Source organism: Ictidomys tridecemlineatus, chromosome 15 (genome assembly GCF_052094955.1).
Source record: "Ictidomys tridecemlineatus isolate mIctTri1 chromosome 15, mIctTri1.hap1, whole genome shotgun sequence".
In the NCBI taxonomy this organism is placed as follows: domain Eukaryota; kingdom Metazoa; phylum Chordata; class Mammalia; order Rodentia; family Sciuridae; genus Ictidomys; species Ictidomys tridecemlineatus.
In genome coordinates this window covers 12488453-12507533 of record NC_135491.1, presented here as the reverse complement: position 1 = coordinate 12507533, position 19081 = coordinate 12488453, and the positions used below count along the sequence as shown (strand labels likewise).

At 53.4% G+C, this 19081-nt stretch overlaps 1 protein-coding gene and 1 long non-coding RNA gene across 2 annotated transcripts; both read left to right on the top strand.

Annotated features, from left to right (window-relative positions):
* Positions 1-755: 755 nt before the first annotated feature.
* On the top strand, positions 756-7356 carry LOC144370798 (cell adhesion molecule CEACAM6-like). Its single transcript, XM_078031999.1, has 4 exons — positions 756-1041; positions 1891-2250; positions 5977-6255; positions 6759-7356. Exons 1-4 carry the CDS (start codon positions 978-980, stop codon positions 7058-7060), a joined length of 1005 nt encoding a protein of 334 aa, XP_077888125.1. The 5' UTR covers positions 756-977; the 3' UTR covers positions 7061-7356.
* Positions 7357-13322: 5966 nt separating this feature from the next.
* On the top strand, positions 13323-14474 carry LOC144370802 (uncharacterized). The gene is made up of 2 exons (XR_013430762.1): positions 13323-13881; positions 14138-14474. It is a non-coding gene; the product is annotated as an uncharacterized LOC144370802 (long non-coding RNA).
* Positions 14475-19081: the final 4607 nt, after the last annotated feature.

The window sequence follows — 19081 nt, the reverse complement described above, 5'->3', positions numbered from 1 at the left end:
TTGGCAAATGGATTCTGAAACTTGGACTAGCCTTTGGCTCAGGAGGTGGAAATGTGGTTAGATTTCCATCTGCAACAGACCAAAGTGCCTTCCATGAACCTGCTCAGCTCCGACCCCCACTCCTTCCTGGGCCTGTGAGGACCTTGCACTGCCAGGGGTCTCTGAGCAGGCCTTTGCCTCTAGGTATCACCCATGGAAAAAGTCAGGAGAATCATTAGGTAGAGGACAAGGCCACCCAAGGAAGGCATGGGCAGGCCTGAGCCACAGCTCACCAAAAATTGGAGAGGGAGGGTCTCCCTAAAAATCTCTCCCTGAAGACCATAGAGCCCATGGTCACCTACCGTCACTACATGGCCCTTCCCACTCAGGACACAAAGGGTGTGAAGTCCTGAGATAGCTGCTCAGAGGCCAAGCTGGAGACACCAGGTACAGAGAGCAGGTCACCTCACCAGCCATCTCTCACTGGGCCCCTTTTTAGATCCCAGAGCTGTCTCTTTCCCCTTCCTGCTGGGAGGAAATCCACCTTCCCTGAGCATTTGAGAACATGGGGAAGACACAGGGCTCAACTGAGATTCTATATCATAAAGGAAACATGCCCAGGGTGAGGGGACCCCAGGGCTTCCCTGGGTGGTGCTGAGAGCCCTGAGGCCAGGACACAGCTGAGGCCAGTGCTGGGTGAGCCACTTCTCTCAGGGGACAGCGTCCCCACCTGCCTTGCTCCTCAGGGTGTGGCATGCAGTAGTGAAACCCAACAGGGAAAGCAGAAGGGACAGGAGGCAGGACTGAGAGGGAGGGGACAGAGAGGTTCCTCCACAGAGACCCCGCCCCCAGCCCTGTGACCCAGGAAAGTGCTCCTGCCCTGGGAGGAGGCTGAGCTCAGAGAGGAGCAGGGCAGCAGGGCTGACTGGCCTGGACCTCGGCTTCCCAGCGGGTCTGCAGTGAGCTCCTTCCACAGAGGGGACAGAGCAGCAGGGACCATGCAGCCCCCCTCAGCCTGTCCCTGCAGAGGGGGCATCCCCTGGCAGGGGGTCCTGCTGGCAGGTAAGAGGGGACAGTTCCCTGAGGAGGGTGGGAGGTGGAGCACAGTCCTGCTGGTGCCCCCTGGGGAGGACACGACCCTCACAGGGGACACAGGGCTTCACTATGTCCCATTGGGAACCCATTGGGAACAAAACACAGAAGACAGAAGCTCACCAACAGGAACAGATGAAGTGGATCAGAAAGCTCAGGGGTGCTCTTCCCCAAGTTACTCACCAGAGGCCATTATATTTTGAAAATTGACATTAACAGCTCTGTCAGGGCCACCCTCCATATAGAAAGGCAACTTGAGCAGTGGACACTGTCTGCAGCCACCAGCCTCAGACATTGGCACAGACACCTGGACCCTCAGGATGGGGACCTGCTTCACTCATCCACAGGAGGCTGAGCCTGGTCCAGGCCCTGGGCTACCACAAGGGTCAGACTAGTCTCTGCCTCCTGGAGCTTCCTCTCTAGAGGGCAGGAGGCCAGGCCAGAGGGAGATCTGCAGGTGAGGCCAGGTGCTGTGTAGATCTAGGAGGGCAGAGAGCAGGGAAATGTCCTCAGGGAAGACCTGGGGTCTGTAAGGAGGTGGTCAGGGGAGGCGGGTGCCCAGGTGCCCTGGGTGTGAGCAGGGATCTGAGGGCTCTGAGGGGCCAGCCTTGCAGACACCTGGGAAAGGTGTTCCTAGGAGAGGATGACAGGTACAGGGGTCCTGAAGGAATGGAGGTCATGCTGCTGGCCTTGACCCACAGACATACATGCACACACCCCAAGGCTGAGGAGTGAGGACTCCTGCTGAGGACCTGGGTCCCAACTTTCCACCCAGTACAAGGCCCCAGTATTGATGGATTTCTCTCTCTTCCCTCCCAGTCTCACTGCTAACCTTCTGGAACCCGCACCCCACTGCCCAGCTCACTATTGAACCAGTGCCTTTTGATGCTGCTGAAGGGACAGACGTTCTTCTACTTGTTCATAATGTGTCGGAGAACACTGTAGGCTACCAGTGGTACAGAGGGGAAACAACAGACAGAAGCCTTCTAATTGTATCCTACTCGAATATCACACACTCAGCTACCCAAGGCCCTGCATTCAGTGGTCGTGAGACAATATACCCCAATGGGTCCCTGCTGTTCATGAATGTGACAAAGGGGGACACAGGATTCTACACCCTACAAGCCATAACTGCTGATTTTGTTAGTGAAACAGCAACTGGAGAATTCCGTGTACATGGTGAGTGATGCCCCAGCCCTCTGGGTGTTGGAGGGGTCAACTCCACTGCACACACAGGACCCCAAGACCTGGACTGCTCCCTCCTCCTGTGCATTACGTCCCCACAGTGGAGTTGGAGCATTTAGTGCAGGACACACGCAGTGCAGACAGACTTCAGAAGAGCCGAGTCCTCTGCCTGAATCCACTGGCAGAGAGCAGGGTGGTCTGGTGGGAGACTTGGCCCAGGCAGAGCAGTCTCAGCCCAGCCCCTGTGTCCTTCCCAGGAGCATGGCCCTGAAAACGACCCTGCAGGACTGAGTCGGGCCTGGCCTGAGGGTCCTGGAATCATCACTGAGAAGGTCAGCCCAGGAAGCTCCTGCCCCAGACCTCTGTCCCAGGCTCCTGGCTCCAGGTGACCCTGAGGACATATGGTCAGGGTTGGAGTTTGGCTTCCTGTTGAGGGCCGCTGGGGAGCAATGATTTACTGGCCACCTGATCTGGTAGCTCCTGGAGGTGGTCACCAGCCAGGGCACAGTCCCAGGAGCCACATCTGGGCAAGGGCACCTGGGCATCTCCTTCTTCTGGGACTAGGTGTGGTGAGCACAGAGGGACAGGTGCCTCATGCCAATCAGGTGCCCTGATGGACCTCTATGAGGCTCCACAGGAAGGTCCATGTCCCCAAGGGGAGGAACAGAGGAAAGAGATGCCCCTGGAGCTCCTGGTCCTCCCGGGACCAGCCCAGGGCGCTCTCACTGGGAGGCAGATCAGAGTAGGGGCTTTATCTTTGGGGGCAGCTCCTCTAAACCAAGGTCAGGTTACTGTGAGGATTTCAAGGTCAATTAGACACCACTTCCCATGTATGCAATAAAGGGAAACTGAGGCACATGGAACATAGTTGCTAAATCAGGTCACACAGACCATGGGTGGCAGGTCAGTGGTGCATGTCAGTCTGCAGACTGACCCCTGTGCACTGCATGCTGAGGGCCTATTAGGCATCTGTGGTCCAGAGACCAGCCATTGGCTCAGGGCACTGGCAGCTGGAGGGGACAGTCTGCTCTAGGAGTGAGAGCAAATGGAGGATAATCAATTTTTACTCTGGAACCAAATTACCTGCCTCAACAGAATGTCCAGGCCTCCCCCTCCCACAGCTGGTCCACACCTTCCCTCACTGAACTTGAAGTCTTCTGTTTCCTGGTGTGTTGGGTGTCACTCCCTCTGTAGCATAAGGTGTTTCTTTTTTTTCTTTTCAGGGGGAGTAAGGGGAATGGGGGTACCAGGGATTGAACTCAGGGGCACTCGACCACTGAGCCCCATCCCCAGCCCTATTTTGTATTTTATTTGGAGACAGGGCCTCACTGAGCTGCTTCAGCCTGACCATTGCTGAGGCTGGCTTTGAACTCACAATCCTCTTGTCTCAGCCTCCTGAGCCCCTGAGATTACAGGTGTGCGCCTCCAGCCCAGGCCTCTGGAGCATAAGGAACAGGACTTCTCTTTCTCACTCCCCACCAGAGCCTGCAGCCAGCACAGGGCCCAGTGTGTGGATCACTCTCAGTGGTTTTATGACAAGGGAGGGAAGAGCATGAATGAATGACCCTGAACCTCTTCAGAGCCTGGACCCTGCATGTGCAATCCCAGGGGGTTCTGCCACCTGCTCCCTGTCCCTCCTGGAGGCTGAGGCTCTTGCTCCATCCCACCAACCACCTCTCCTGAGGCCACCCAGGAGCCACATCACAGGATGCCCTTGGGGTGGCCAGGCTGTGGAGGGTCTTCAGGGTGGCCCTGGGTCAGTTCTGAGGCAGCCATGAGGCTCGTGGACCTGGGGCTTTAAGTCACTGTACCCCGACTGCTCACTGCCATGGCGATTCTGGCTGTCTTGCTCCTGCCTGTCCGTCCTCTCCCTCCTTCTCATTCAGGCAGGACTGGCCCTGCCCTGCACAATGAGCCATGCCCTTCCCTCCTGCACTAATGGCCATCTGTCCTGTCCACCTCCTGCTAACACCTGGAACCAGGCCCCCTCCTGGCTGTAGTAAAGGGCACAGAAACAGTCGAGGCAGGTGCCCCTGTCAGGCTACATCAGGGAAAATGTCACCGACTGTGAAGGAGGCCCCACTGTGACCCTTCCAGGGCTCTTTCCTTCCATGACAATGACATGTGAAATAGGCCAGGACACAGGCCTGAGCATCTCCCCCATCTACTCTCTGCACTGACTCAGCGAGGGGGGCAGAGGCAGGACAGGGCGGCAAGCCCCTAGGTCCCAGGCTCCTTACACCCAGATGACTGGTGGCTCCATCCTGGTCCCTAAGTGGGGCTCAGGCTCCTCCAGTGACTCCCAGGACCTTCCCCAAGGGGGAGCTGGACTGAACGGTGCTGTCTCAGGGGCTGTCTATTCCATATGTGCCTGTGTCCCCATGAGGACACCATCACCAAAAGGGAGGTCTGTCCCCACATAGTGTGATGCTCCACCACGGTCACGTACATTAGGCTCTAGGCCCTGATTTGGATCAATCTGATGATCTCACTGCACTTCCTGGGGTGAAAAGAACAGGAAGAAGGCATTCCACAGGCCTGTGTCAGGTGCTTCCCCACTTTGCTGAGTCTCCACAGCAATTGGGAACATAGACTTCTAGATTGATTAACATGATCAATAAAACTTCTCTGAGTTTGGTGTTGTGCCCCATTTTACATAACAGAGACCCTCAGATGTCCCCTCTGACCATTCAGTCCTCCACCAGGACCCACAGGTCTCTCCTTACTCAGGAGGCTGCTGGCTTCAAACTGACTTTAGCATCTGCCTTGGGTCATAATGTGACCCCTCAGGACTTCAGAGCTCAGTCTAAGAGACTGTGCTCCTTAGAGAAATATTTCTTTCAGAAAGGAGTCTTAGATCCTGGGTATTAAACACTATTTTCCCATATGGAAAACTTTAACATCCCCCATTTCCACCCCAGGTCTGCCACACACAAGCCCACGAGGGCCGTATTTTCAGCAAGGTCCTGGCCCCCTCTTCCACCTCTTAGTGCTGATGTGTTAGGAACCATCCAGTGGTCTCTCAGGACCATTCCACATGCCTCACCTGCTCTCTGCAGGGGGAGAGGGATGTAAAGACCAAGGACAGGAACATGACTCTGCTCTAAACCTTGTCTGTCCCCCTCACCCTAGAGCATTCTTTGGACTCATGCTTTGCCTTTCAGGTGCCACTGGCTCCTGTCAGTCACCAGGAAACACCTGAGCAGAACTGTCCCCTTGTGGATGACCACCAAACTGAATGCCCCCGGGCTCCTAGTGTGGGATTTCTGTTCACACACCGCATTCTCACATTAGGCTGTGGGGTTTTCTTGGGGTTTAAGCACATCTAGGATGGCCTTGAGAACCAAAGGTTCAGAGGACACACACGTGAGCTGAGCCCTGGAGTCCATGCAGCTGGAGGGACTCTGCATCTCAAGGCCAGCCAGGGCCAGTGAGGACCAGGAGAGACACAGGGTTGCTAACTCCCAGTCCTGGGTCTGTCCAGGACCAAACTCTGCAACTAAGTGAACCTGTGAGAAACTCTGTGCTTCTCCCAGACACAACCCAGGGGACCCCACGTCCTCTGATCCCTCAGATCCTCCTGCATCTGCCCAGGATACCCACTCTGCCTGGTTCTTCAGGACTCAGGTTATGGGAGGTGAGAGGCCAGCTCAGGTAGAAAGACACTTTTGAGGGGATCACAGGTACCACAGGGCAATCCTCTCTTTGTTGTCTGCACAGAGAAATTACCCAAACCCAACATCACAATCAACAACTCCCAACCCACAGAGGGTGAGGACTCTCTAGCATTAACGTGTGAACCTGAGGTTAATTATGCGACCTATCTGTGGAAGATAAACAGTCAGAGGATCTCAGATGGTGACAGGCTGAAGCTGTCCAACAACAACAGGACTCTCACTTTATTCAATGTCACAAGGAATGACACAGGACCCTATGAGTGTGAAATCCAGAACCCAGTGAGTGCCAGCCACAGTGACCCACTCACCCTGAATATTTCCTGTGAGTAACTTCTATTCCTCCATTACCCTGGCTGTGAACTCAAACACACAGGGCCAGAGGCTGGGCCACTTAATCCCTCTCGGGTCCAAGTACACAGACCCTCTCTCCTGGGCACCTGGACTGGCTGTGACAATAGCCCCAGGCACATCCAGGCAGGCCCAGCCTTGGGCCATGAATAGGAGAGGAGGGCTTGTGGTTCCCTGGGGAGGCCTGGGGTCAGCCACCTGGGACAGAGAAGCAGGGGAATGTCACAGACTAATTTCAGTGAACAAAGGGGATTTGATTGAGACTTTCTGTGAGTGTGTATGGTGCTGGGATTTGAACCCAGGGCCTCATGTATGCTTGGCAGATGCTGTACCACTGTACTGCCCAGCCCAGTTGTGACATTAAAAAAAAAAAAAAAGTTGTGACATGGATCAGTAGTTATATTGTGGCCTTCTACAGTCTAGGAACTTCCCCTTCCCTCTGATGATATTACATGTGGCTTTATTCTGTTTGTCCAGATGGCCCAGATGCCCCCATCATAAACCCCCCAGACACACATTTCCGTCCAGGGACAAATCTCCACCTCTCCTGCCACGCAGACTCTAACCCGCCTGCTCAGTACTCTTGGTCTCTCAAAGGGAGGCCCCTGGAATCCACACAAGAGCTCTCAGTCCCCTACCTCTCTACAAATAATAGTGGATCCTATGTGTGTGTCGCCCATAACTCTGTCACTAACCTCAATAGGACCACAACCAAGAATATTACCATCTCTGGTAAGTGGACCCTGGAGCACAGTATCAAGTATTGTGTAGAGCCTTGATTTTTCTGGAAACAACATGGAAGAAGTTCCTTCCTAGCCTGGCACAAGCAAATCCTGTCCTTGCCTGAGCCTCCTGCTCCATCCCAGAGACTCTCCTCTTGCTTCTGACTTCTCATGACCAATCTAGGGTCTAGCCTGGAATGTGGGGAGGGGCTTCTCGCAGACCCAGAAAGTCCTAGGTAGTGGAAGGAGCTTCCCAGAGAGGGGGAGTGTCCTTGAAGTCAAGCCCCTTCTTTCTGTCACTAACTTGTCCCTTTCTGTCACCTCTCTGCTTTCTTTTACCTCCTCCGTGAGCACCAAGGAATCTGCATGGCTTTGCAATAGGTTCATCCTCTTTTTCCCCAAATGACAGGAGCAAAGCCCCCTCAGATGGGGGATGAGCAGCTCTGCTCCTGTCCTGCTCCAACTCCATCTGGGGTGGGAGGGGTGGGTGGGAAAGAGGCCTGGGAGGCCCATCTGGAATCTGGATCAATCCTGTGGTCAGTTGGTGCCTCCCAAGTCAGGAGCAGGGGAGGGAAAGAGCCAGCCTGGGGGCAGATGCTTATGAGTTGTGTCCTGGCTCTGAAGTCCCCAGGTGCATAGGGTTGGGAACACAAGCCCATGTCATGCACCACGGAGAATAGCAGAGACACACACCTCGAGGGACGGGAGCCTCACCTGCAGAGTCCCTGCGAGGCCGGGCAGGGCAGTGCCGAGAGCATGTGTTTGCAGAGAGGACAAGGTGCCGGGGTTGGTCAACACTGTGACCTTCATCTCCACGGTTTCCTTTCACTGGGATATTTAATCCACAGGCCTGGAAATAAAAGTCCTCTTCAAACTGACAAATCCTGTAGATTGGGATTTCTCCAGACACTAAGGTCATGAAGACGGGCTGGACCATCTTAATTCCCTGACAAATTATTTAATGAAATCTATACACTTTGCCTCTGAATGTAAAGCTGCTTCCTGCCTGAGAGCCCTACCTTCTAGAGGCACAGAAAGTACTAGAAAGAGGTTGCTCGATAGTGGATGGAAAAATTGTTCCACCTGAGGATGAGCTTGCTGGACAGATCCTATAGAGATGTCCAGGGACCCTCAGGGGTCACCTGGGTGATCTGAGGTCGATGGAGGGGCTGCACTTTCTTTACATTGTCACCTGAACGATGACACCCAAACTCTGCAGAGGGCTAGGGCCACTTTCTGGGCCACTTTACACAACTCACTGTGGGCCCTGAGCCACTGGCTAAGGTCTCTGAGGAAGGACCACCTCAATTGTCCCCTCCTTTTTGTCCACAGAACCATTGACACCGCCCCACCTCACAGCCAGCAACACCAGGGTGGCAGAAGGGGACTCTGTGCAGCTGACCTGCGTCCCAAATGACACTGAAATCTCCATCCAATGGCTCTTCAATAACAAGACCCTGCAACTCACAGACAGGATGCAGCTGTCATCAAACAAGAGCATCCTGACCATAAACCCAGTCAAGAGGACGGATAAAGGAGAGTATCATTGTCAAGTCTCCAACCCAATCTCTTCCCTAAAGAGCAACCCCATCACACTGACTGTGATCGGTGAGTGACCCTCTGCCCCTCCTATATCTTACTGGGGGGATTTCTTTATCAATGGTATACAAAATGGATAAAATTCACAGGGGAAAGAATATCAATTAAGACACTAAAGCAGTAAGCAGAATTGCAATGTGGTTTCCAGTTTAGGCTGTCAGTGAAATGTGTAGTCAACTTCTGCATTCGGGAGGAACTGCTTCCAGAAGCCCTGCATATACCAAAGGATGCTCTAGAGCCTTATAAAGAATGGCATAGTTCCCAGCAGCTTGGGAAGCTGCCGCAGGAGGATCACAAGTTCAAGGCCAGTCTCGGCCTTGAACTTAGCGAGGTTCTAAGCAACTTAATGAGACCTTGTCTCAAACAAAAAAATAAAATGAAAAGGTCTGGGGACTTAGCTCAGTGGTAAAGTGGCCCTGAGTTCAATCCCCAGTACAAAAAATAAACAAGAATGGCATAGTGTTTGTGTATAACCAACATTCTCCCTATTCCGTACACTTTATTTTGAAGTACTAGGAATGGAACCTCGCAAGAGCTCTACCACTGAACTATATCCAAGCCCTTTTTATTTTTATGTTACTTTTCAGTGCTGGGGATAGAACCCAGGGCTTCACACATACTAGGCAAGTGCACTACAGCTGAGCTGTTATTTTTATCCACACACCTTTTATTTTTGATTCAGACTCTCACTAAATTGCCCAGGATGGCCTCAAACTTTTGATCCTCCTGCTTCAGCCTCCCAAGTAGCTGGGATTCCAGGCATATACCACCATGCCCAGTAACTTCCATACACCTTAAATCATCTCTAGATTTTTTTAATATCTCCTACAATGTAAATGTTGTATAAATTGTTGTTATATGGTATCATTTAAGGAATAATAACAGAAAAAACCTCTGTACATTTTCATTGAGAACCCAATTTTTGTCGGACTGTTTTCCTTCTGCAGTTGGTTGAATCCACTGGTGTCAAGTCCATGGATGCAGAGGGCCAGCTGCACTGAGCTTCTTGAGTCTGGCATTTATTCTGTGACCTCGCACCAGATTCTTCTCTTTTATTCTTTTTTTTTTTTTTTTTTTTTTGACAGTACTGAGGGTTGGACTCAGGCTAGGCAAGTGCTCTACCACCAAGTTAAATCCCCATCCCTTTTTATTTTATTTTGAGACAAGCTCTGGCTACGTTGCCCATGCTGACCTCAACTTGCAATCCTCCTGCCTCAGCCTCTCAAGTATCAAAACTACAGGTGTGCACCATGTGCCTGGTTCAAGATTCTTTTCTGTCTGCTTTTCTGTTCACTTTTTTTTTTCTGGTGTGTGGTAAAATACACACAACCTAAGATTTGTCATCTTGGCCCCCTTGAAGCGTACGATTCAGCAGCATTAACCAAGTTCTTGTGCAGCCATCACCACTATCCGTTTCCAGAACTTTCCCATCCTGCTGAGCAGTAGATCTCAAAACATATTCTTCTTGTCTGTCTGAAACTTCAAACCCTCTGACCTCCTTGACCACCCAGTCTCTGGTAACCCCCATTCTGCTTTCTACTTCTAGAAATTCAACATTTGTAGATTCCACATACAGGTGAGATCCTGCAGGGTCCCACTTCCTGTTCCCAGTTTATGTCACTTCCTGTGTTGTACAGTGATAGAATGCCCTTTTTTTGAAAGGCTGGCCAGCATTCCAGTGTGAACATATGCCACCTTTTCTTTATCTGTTCATCCATTGACGGACACTGGCTATTGGCAATGCTGCATGAACGTGGGGGTTTGGCTCTCTCTCACAGACTATTTCAACTCCTTCTGTGCCTGTATTGGGAAGTGGAATTGCTGGATTATGTGGTTGATAATGCCCTTGGACGCATAGAATGTTTCAGCTCTCATGAAGTCCAATTTATCTGGTTTTTGTTATTATGAATACTTTTGTTATCATAGCTAAGAAAACACTGTCAAGGCCAACGTTATGAAGCATTCATACTACATTTTCTTCTAAGATTTTTATAACTTTAGCTCTTACATTTAGATCTTTGATCCATTAGGAGTTAATTTTTGAAGATGATATTAGACAAAGACTCAGATTCATTCTTTTTAAAAAATATATATTTCTTTGTTTTAATAAATGCTTGTTTTTACCCTCATTGCTATACAAAATTACATATAAGAGGTTGTGAGGGGAATGGGAAAATAAACAAGGAGAGTAATGAATTACAGTAGATGGGGTAGAGAGAGAAGAAGGGAGGGGAGGGGAGGGGGGATAGTAGGGGATAGGAAAGGTAGCAGAATACAACAATTACTAATTGGGCATTATGTAAAATTGTGGATGTATAACCGTCGTGATTCTGCAATCTGCATTTGGGGTAAAATTGGGAGTTCATAACCCACTTCAATCTAATGTATGAAATATGATATGTCAAGAGCTTTGTAATGTTGTGAACAACCAATAAAAAAAATAAAAAATTTAAAAAAAAATGCTTGTTTTTTAGTTTTACTTATGTGGTGCTGGGGATGGAACCCAGTGCATGCTAGGCAAGCGCTCTACAACTTAGTCACAACCCCAGCCCTTCAGATTCATTCTTTTGTATGGATATCCATCTTCTCAACATCATTTATTGAAAAGATCCTTTTCCCCATTGGACAGTATTAGCACCCTCATCAAAATCATCTGGCCACAGGGGTGTAGTTAGATGGAAGGAATAACTTCTAATGTTCTATAGCACAGTAGGATGTCTGTGTTTGACTACAATTAATTCTAAATTTCAAAATATCTAGCAAAGATGATTTCAAATGTTCCCAACACATAAAAAATGATATTAATCTAGGCCTGGGCTAGACAGTCTGTGAGGGCTGCCCGCTGACACTGTCCTGAGATGGAAGGAAGAAAAGAGGAAGAGGGGGTGGGGTGTGGCTCAGTGGTAGAGCACTGGCCCGGCCTGTGTGAGAACCTGGGTTCAATTCTCAGCATCACAAATAAGTAAATGAATATAATAAAGGTCCTTCAACATCTAAAAAATATATTAACATAAAAGAGAAGAGGAAGAGACCTTAACAGGAGCAGGAGCAGGATGTGGCCCAGCTGCGTGTGGAGAGGGTCAGGCTAGAGCACATGCAGGTTTCACAACCAAACGTGAGGAAATCGCCAGAAGCAGAGTCGGGAGGACATGGTGACGATGTGACAAACTGCACTGGGACATGATGCCATTTCCTTCCACCCTGTGTGGCCCCTGCAGGGCCCAGCTGGTTCCCTGAAGACCTGACCTTCAGCCCTTTCTCTTCTCTTTCAGCAGAAGAGAGGACCCCAGGCCTCCCTGTGGGGGCCGTCGCTGGCATCGTGACTGGGGTCCTGGTCGGGGTGGCTCTGGTGGCCGCTCTGGGGTGTTTCCTGCTCCACACAAGAACTGGAAGGTACCCAGGCTTCCCCCACCTGATCCCACCCAGGTGACCCCAGGCCTGAGGGAAGGAGGCCCATCCTCAGACTCTGGCCTGACTCCCACCTCCCCACTTCCCCAGGACCCTCCCCTCTCACCCTGCCGCCCCCCGTCCCTCACCAGCTGCTGGCCCTGGGCTGATTGCTCAACAGCTGCCTCCTCTGCACATTGGTCACCAGGACCTGTCCCCACAGCACTGGTGTCCCTCCCTAGAGGAGTGTTCAACAGGGCACCTCCTGCAGTATTTGCCCCACACCAAGAGAGGGCTGAAGCTCTGTGTATGAGGGGTCCTGTCCCAGGTCACTCAGGGCAAGGGCTGGGGCCTGGAGAGGAAGGAGGGTCCACTCTGCACACCTCCTGTGTGGCCCAAGGCCCCTGATGTGTGACGTGGGATCCCAGGGCCCAGCCAGATAGTGTGTCCTGGAAAGTTCTTTGCCTCCTGGTCACGTGGGTGGAGAGCACAAAAGGCCACTGTCACATTCCCTCATCTCCTGGCCTGAGCAGAGGGTCCTCCACAGCAGGGTCACCAATGGGGGTCGGGGAGTTTCAAGATACACGTGGTTCCCAATGTCTTGCCTACGTGGTGACCCTGCTTCCCTGTCCTCCCCCATGGCATGCATCCTTCCACTTAGTCAAACTCTCCTGCTTTAATTCTTCCTCAATTTCAGTCCCTTTTCTGGGTCCTTCAGCCAACATTCTCCTGGGTCTGCACCTGGGAGGGCCCTTCACCTTGGCCCAGGGCAGCAGTGTCTTCTTAAGGCCTTTCTTCCCCTCCCCTCCCCTGGGCCCCCTGGTACACAGACCTGATGGGGAGAGGAAGCTTTCACACCCTCCTTGGAAATGGGGTACCCTCCTCATCCCCTATCTGACCCCAGCCCATGACCCTCATGAGTAAGCCTGACCTTTCCTAGGGCCAGTGACCAGCAGGGCCTCAGAGAGCACTGCACCCCTGCAACAAGACCCGGTAAGTGCCCCCTCAGCCTGAGGGTGGCTGGGAGCACCTAGGCCTGCCCCACAGTGTCCACCCTTGCCCACAATCACACGTCCAGGGTTGAATATTTATACTGGGGATTCAAGGATCCCCGTCATCAAACACAACAGGGGACCCACCTGGCCAAGCCAGCCCAGACTGTGGCATCTGGTCTCCTCAGTTTCCTTGGCTCCTTGGGCCACTACAAGGGCTACAGGGTCTCTCCCAGGACATGCTGTCCCCCTGACACTCTGAAAGTTGAGGATCCCTAACCCCTCCTGCAGAAGGGCTCCAGCCCTCCTCATGTCTGCTCTTGTCTCTGTCCCCAGGCCAAGGTCCCTCTGACAGCTCCACCTCTCTGGTAAGTCCCCCCTGCTATCTCTACACAGGGGACTAGCTCTGCAGGCTCAGGGGCACTGTGAACCCCCACACAGCACAGACACCCCCACTCATGTTGGACCAGGACAAGGTTAGCCTGGCCCTGGCCAGAGACTTGGCCACTCTCAGGGACAGGACCACCATCACTCTGTCCTCAGCCCACCCTACTTCCTGCCATCTCAAGGGAGTCCTGGTGCAGAGTGGATGCTGGGAGCTTCCATCAGTGGTCCTGGGTTAATGATGGGGACCACAGTCTGGACAGAAACTGGGGTGACTGTGCAGAAGTGGAGGCTGGTGCTCAGGACCCAGAGCTGGTAACTCCTGAGAAGAAAGGGCTAAAGCAGACACAGGGAGTAAGCTCTGGCCTGTCAGAGACCAGAACCTTCCAGGCACCACCCAGCACCTGCTCCCTGGAGTCCCAGCCTTGATGAGCCTCCGTTGCTGACCCTGATTTCCATCTCCCTTCTTGCCAGGCCCCACCCCCTGGCCACGGAGCTGCTGTCCCCATCTACCAGGTGAGTGTGGGTGATGACCCTTGCCCACAGTCCAGGGCGACCCAAGAGATGCCCCTCCCCACACCTTCCTGATCTTGGAGGAAACAGCAGCCAAAATGGGATCAGGGGGTGGTGAGCAGGGGAGGGGGGGGGGCCTGTGAACAGGAGCCTCTGAGCCCAGACAGACACAGGGACAGAGCAGTCCCAGGTGGGCCAGGGCCTAGGAGTTCATGGTCCCCTGGTTCAGAAGAGTCAGAGCCTCTTTGTTCTTTTTCAGGAATTACTAAACCCTGACCTGGACATCTACTGCCAGGTCGACCACAAGGCTGATGTGGATTCTTAGTTTCCACCACACGATGCTCCATGTGGGCTGAGGGAGGGTCCTGCTAGACCCCAGATGCTGGGTGATGGGACAGAGGTGGAGCCTGACCCTATTGGACTCTGGAACCTGGAGGGGGAGGGGTCCCTGGGGATTCTAGAGACACAGGCTGCCCTGGCCTCTCAATGGCCAGAACCAGGCTGCCGGTGCCCAGGAGAAGGGGCTCCAGGGAGAGGGAAGGGCCACTACTGGTCACCTGGAAAGGCGCTGAATAAAGACCCCCTCCCTCCTTCGCTCTTTTGGTTCCTGTGGGAACGTCTCTTGGCAGACACTCCCCTCAGGGTCCAGGTCAGCTCTCTCCTGTGTCACGCAGGGGAATCGTGGTCTCTAAGTTGTTCCCACAGGTTTCTCTTCCTGGGAGACAGGAGCTGGGAGGTGGAGCCAGGGCAAAGGTTGGTCTGTCCACAGGGAAGGGTGAGGGTCCCCAGGCCCTGCAGCCAGCAGAGCACTCAGTGGCCCTCACGCTCCAGGACCCAGGGTGGCTGGCTCTGGCCAAGATTTCTTCTCTGCCCAAAGCCCAGTACTCAGGACATCTTCACCTCTGCTGGGACAGGGACAGAGACTGTCAGAGTAATCAGGGGACAGGGCCAGACCCAGACTCAGGCCCTGAATAAGGGCCTCAGCCCCTGCCCGAGGCTCCAGCCCTGCCCTCCCATCACCTTCCACTCTGCCCTGCCTGGTCTCTCTGGAACCAGCCTCCTCTGCACACTCCAGCAACCAGGGCAGAGGCTCAGGGCTCCCCACATGGGGCTCTCCAGGCTCCATGGTGATGGGACAGAGGGTCTCCTCCCTGAGCTGGGGCCCAGGATGTCCACTACAGCCTCTGCACATACCTGGAGCACTGCCCAGCTCATTCCCTAAGGCTTGCCAGGGTGACATTCTCAGGTAGGTTCACGTGGATCAGGCCACTACATTCCTGGAGATAAACGGCTCATGTACTAAAGCTCAGGGACACTCTCCTGATGCCTAAGAGTTGTCTGTGCTGAGGTGAGAAGTAGGAAGAGACCCTCGAGTGTCCAGCATGACTCGGCTCTAGTGAGGCTCCTCTGCATGAACACAGCATCACATCACACACGGTGACTGCTCTCTCCTTGGTGTCCTGGTGCTCTTGGTACAGACTGGCTCCCACACAGTGGCTCCAACAGCAGATACCAAGGTGGCCATGAGCTGCATTCTTCTGGAGGCTCCACGGGAGTCAGTTTCCTCACCTTTTCCAGCTTCCAGCTGCTGCCTCCTTCCCTGGCCTGTGGGCCCGGCTCCCCTTTGAAGCCAGCAGCGTCACCCTGCATCCTCTCTGCTCTGCTCCCCCCACCCCTCCCACCACTCTGCAGTCCTGCCTCCCTCTCTAACTTGCAAGGGAAGGACCTTGTGATACCTGGACCCACCAGATGGACACAAGAACCTCTCAATCTCATGACACTTAATGTCATCTGTAAGGCATTTCTACCTTGTGGCACATTCTGATTCTGTGGGTGAGGATGGGGACATCTCTGCAGGGACATTTCTCTGTCCACCACACTTCTCAAGGACATTTTATTTTTCTTTTTTCACTGAAAAGTGCACATGGGTAGCTGAACTGGGTCACCTGTCATCTGAAGTGACAGCTCTAGTACCTCTAGCTCCTGAAAGGGAGACAGGGGACAGGCCACATCCCAGCCCCTCCCCACCTTATCCCTGCTGCTGATGCTCAGATCTTAGGAACAACAGAACTGTGAGATCCAGGCTCAGCAGCCTTCAGCAGTTGCTGGTCCTCAGCACCAAGGACAGAGTCCCAGGCTGCTGGTTCCCAGGTGATGCAGCAGGCAGGGCCCAGAGGAGAAGGGTCTGATGGGGAATCCGCCCTTTTCCATTCTGCACAAGAGAGTTGTTCCAGGCATGATCCCAGTGGCCTCTACTATACTGTGAGGCCTCTGCACATGTCGGGGCGTGAGGGTTGTTGACTCGTCCACTAGCAGATTGCTGCACCACAGTGGACCTCAGGAGGCTGAGAGCCTGCTGCAGGCTCCTGGTGACTGAGACTCAGGGGCTGGGTTCAAGCTCAGTGGGAGGCAGTTGCCTTGCCTACATGAGGCCCCGGGGATGACTCCAGCGTGATACATGCACGTGTGTGTGCACACACCAACACAAGTCCCCTGAAACTCAAGTCCCTGTAGTAGCCCGAAATCTGGTGGGAACTTTTCCCTAACTTCTGTGCCCAGTGCCTGTCCTGAGAACCACACCAGCCTGGAGCAACCCCTGAGCACAGCATCCCGCTCCCTGAGCCACACATGAGCCCCTGGGAAAATGGCTCCAGTCCATCCAGTGTCCCTGCAGGTCACACTCACAGCAACTGGTTGCCCAGAGGACGGGTCATCTATGTGCTCAGGGGAGTCTCCCTGACTACAATGGGGTGATTCCTCCTCACCGTCTGCATCTGAGCGGTCACCAGGGTCCTCTGTACCCTCTCCCTCTGCTCACTGATTCTCCCCGGTCACAGCCTCAGATCCTGACAGAGGCATTTGAAGTGCTGTCTCTCCAGGAGTCCTTCCCATTCTTACCACAGGAAGCTGCTCAGCCTTTGGGACCCTCCTCTCTACAGGTGCCTTGTACCCTGGGCTCCTGAACACCTGCCCCCACATCATGCCAGCTTCGGGTCAATGACAACCACCAGCTCTGACAATCTCACCCAAGGCAGGTGTCTGAGCAGACTCACCAGGGGGGACAGCTGAGGCTTCAGCATGCAGCAGCACCCTAGTCCCTCTCCTCCCTCCCTGAGGGCAACAGGCCACACAGGCTGTCCCCAACCTCCAGCCCCAGGCACCAAAACCTGCCTGTGCACCTGCCTCCAGCCAAACTCCTCAGCCACCTGCTCCCCTCCATCTTCCCTAATCCTGCACAGAGAGGGGACAGCCTCCTAGCGCTCTCCCTGCTCCCTGCCAGCCTTCAGTGTCATATGGGTTCTTCAGAGTCACCTGTGCTCAGGCCAGGTAATCTGTGGGACCAGGCAGAATGAAATAGCCTCCCACATGCCTTTGAAGGTGAACAATCTCTAACCAGAAATCAGAAGACAAAAGACTCCCCTCAATTCCTAATAGTGCACCACCTTGGCCTTGAACTTCCCAGCCTAGTGCTCCCTAGGGAAAAATAACTTAGATCTTGGGATCTGTTATCTCCTTCTCTCTGTGCAGATGAGGAAGCTCCTCAAAATACAATTATGAGTAGGGCGCTGACCCAGGTGACGCGTAGACACAGGCTCAGGTGGATGAACTGGATGGCCTTAGCCACCCTGTCATCACCACCCAGGAAGGCTGATGGCACCTTGTCAGGGAGAAATGGCAGGTTCCTGGGACCCCATCCTTCGCATCCCACACAGTGCCGTGCCTCCTGAGACACTCCCTGGGTCACACTGCATGGAGAGGCAGCGTGATCCTCTCCAATCCCATCCAGACCTTCATGTGAATGGCTGGAAGCAACCTCCAAATGGTCTTCGACAAATTCTGTGGCTCTGGGAGAAACTGAAGAGCCAAAGACCCTGATTCCAAGCGGAGCCTCTGCAGCCTGACTTTTGTGGAGGATTGGGGACCATGAGGTGTGACAGGGTCTCTGACCCTGAAGCCTGATTCTCTGCCTAAGGTGTCTCCAGGTGGGGTCTGGAAGGATCCTCCAGCTTTCCTGACGGTGCAGCCCAGACTCCCTGAGGACAGAGGGGATGGGGAAGTCCCTGAGGAGGGAAGAGGAGTCCCAGAGACCCTCACCACCCAGGGGTGTGTTTTAAGCACACTCTCAGGTCTTTGAGGGTGGGGAAAGGGATGGTGCATGTCCACCTGAACACTCCAGCTCACGTGAGGGTCATGGATATCAAACCTCCATTGTGGTCCAGGCTCCACAGGGTAGTGACGAGGTGCTGGATCCCCAGCACTACAGACAAAACTAGACTGGACATTAGAACACAAACCTGAGGTCACAGAAGGGCTTTGTTGGGTGACATTGAGAATTTAAGACTAAAAGTGGTACTTTTTTGAAATCAAACGCACATTTCATACAGGCTTAAAGACAATATAAGAAAACAATTCCGAGACTCCCATTTGTGCTCTCCTCACTGTCCACCAGAGAGCAGCAGAGCCCAACCTGGCTGCTCCCCAGGGCTCCCCAGCTCTGCCTCAGCCCACAGTCCTCCTGCTTCTCTAAGCTGCCCCAGATGGCCTCTGCCAGCTCCATGCTGAAGGCCATCCTCTGCAGCCAGCTCCTGCCCCTATTCCTCAGGTTTTCCCTGGACAATGTCCTCTGGCTTCAAGTCCTGGTCCGAAAGGCCCTTTCCCAGGGGAGCCTTCTGAGCTCCCACTCCAGCACAGGCCCTGGCTGCCTCCACTCTGTCACTAGTGGCCCTTCTCTCTGTCTTAGCTAGCTCCTCGGTTCCAGGTGCTCCCTGGGTGTCTGTCTGTGATGAGCAAGAGAGACTCCATGAATGCAGGCACCATTCTGTCCTGCCCTAACAGTCTGTCCTGCCCTCCATGGTACTCCCAGTGCCTGACACGTAACAGATGCTCCATGAATACTCATGAAATGTATGGAGAAGCAATCAATCAAAGCACATGACCTCCATGTGGCCGCCAAAGTCAGACTATGTTCCATGAGGACAAAGGAACACTGGCCTCAGCTCTGGAGAAGGCCAGCAAGTGCCTGAAGCTGCCCAGAGATGAGGCCTCCATGCTGGTGGTGTTGGGGGAAGACAGAGGCCTCCTAAGAGTGAGGGTCATTCCTGATTCTTTCCACAGCCCTGACAACCTCTCCCCATCTCTACCCAGTGAGTGACATCCCTTTTCCCAGGAGGTCTGGGCAGCTGCCTGTCCTTCCTCCACTCAC

Excerpts from the sequence above, each read along its gene's own strand:
- LOC144370798 (XM_078031999.1), top strand. The coding sequence starts at position 978 with ATGCAGCCCCCCTCAGCCTGTCCCTGCAGAGGGGGCATCCCCTGGCAG. Across the intron at positions 1,042-1,890 it reads GCAGGGGGTCCTGCTGGCAG|TCTCACTGCTAACCTTCTGG; the intron begins GTAAGAGGGGAC and ends CTTCCCTCCCAG. Across the intron at positions 6,256-6,758 it reads ACTCACCCTGAATATTTCCT|ATGGCCCAGATGCCCCCATC; the intron begins GTGAGTAACTTC and ends CTGTTTGTCCAG.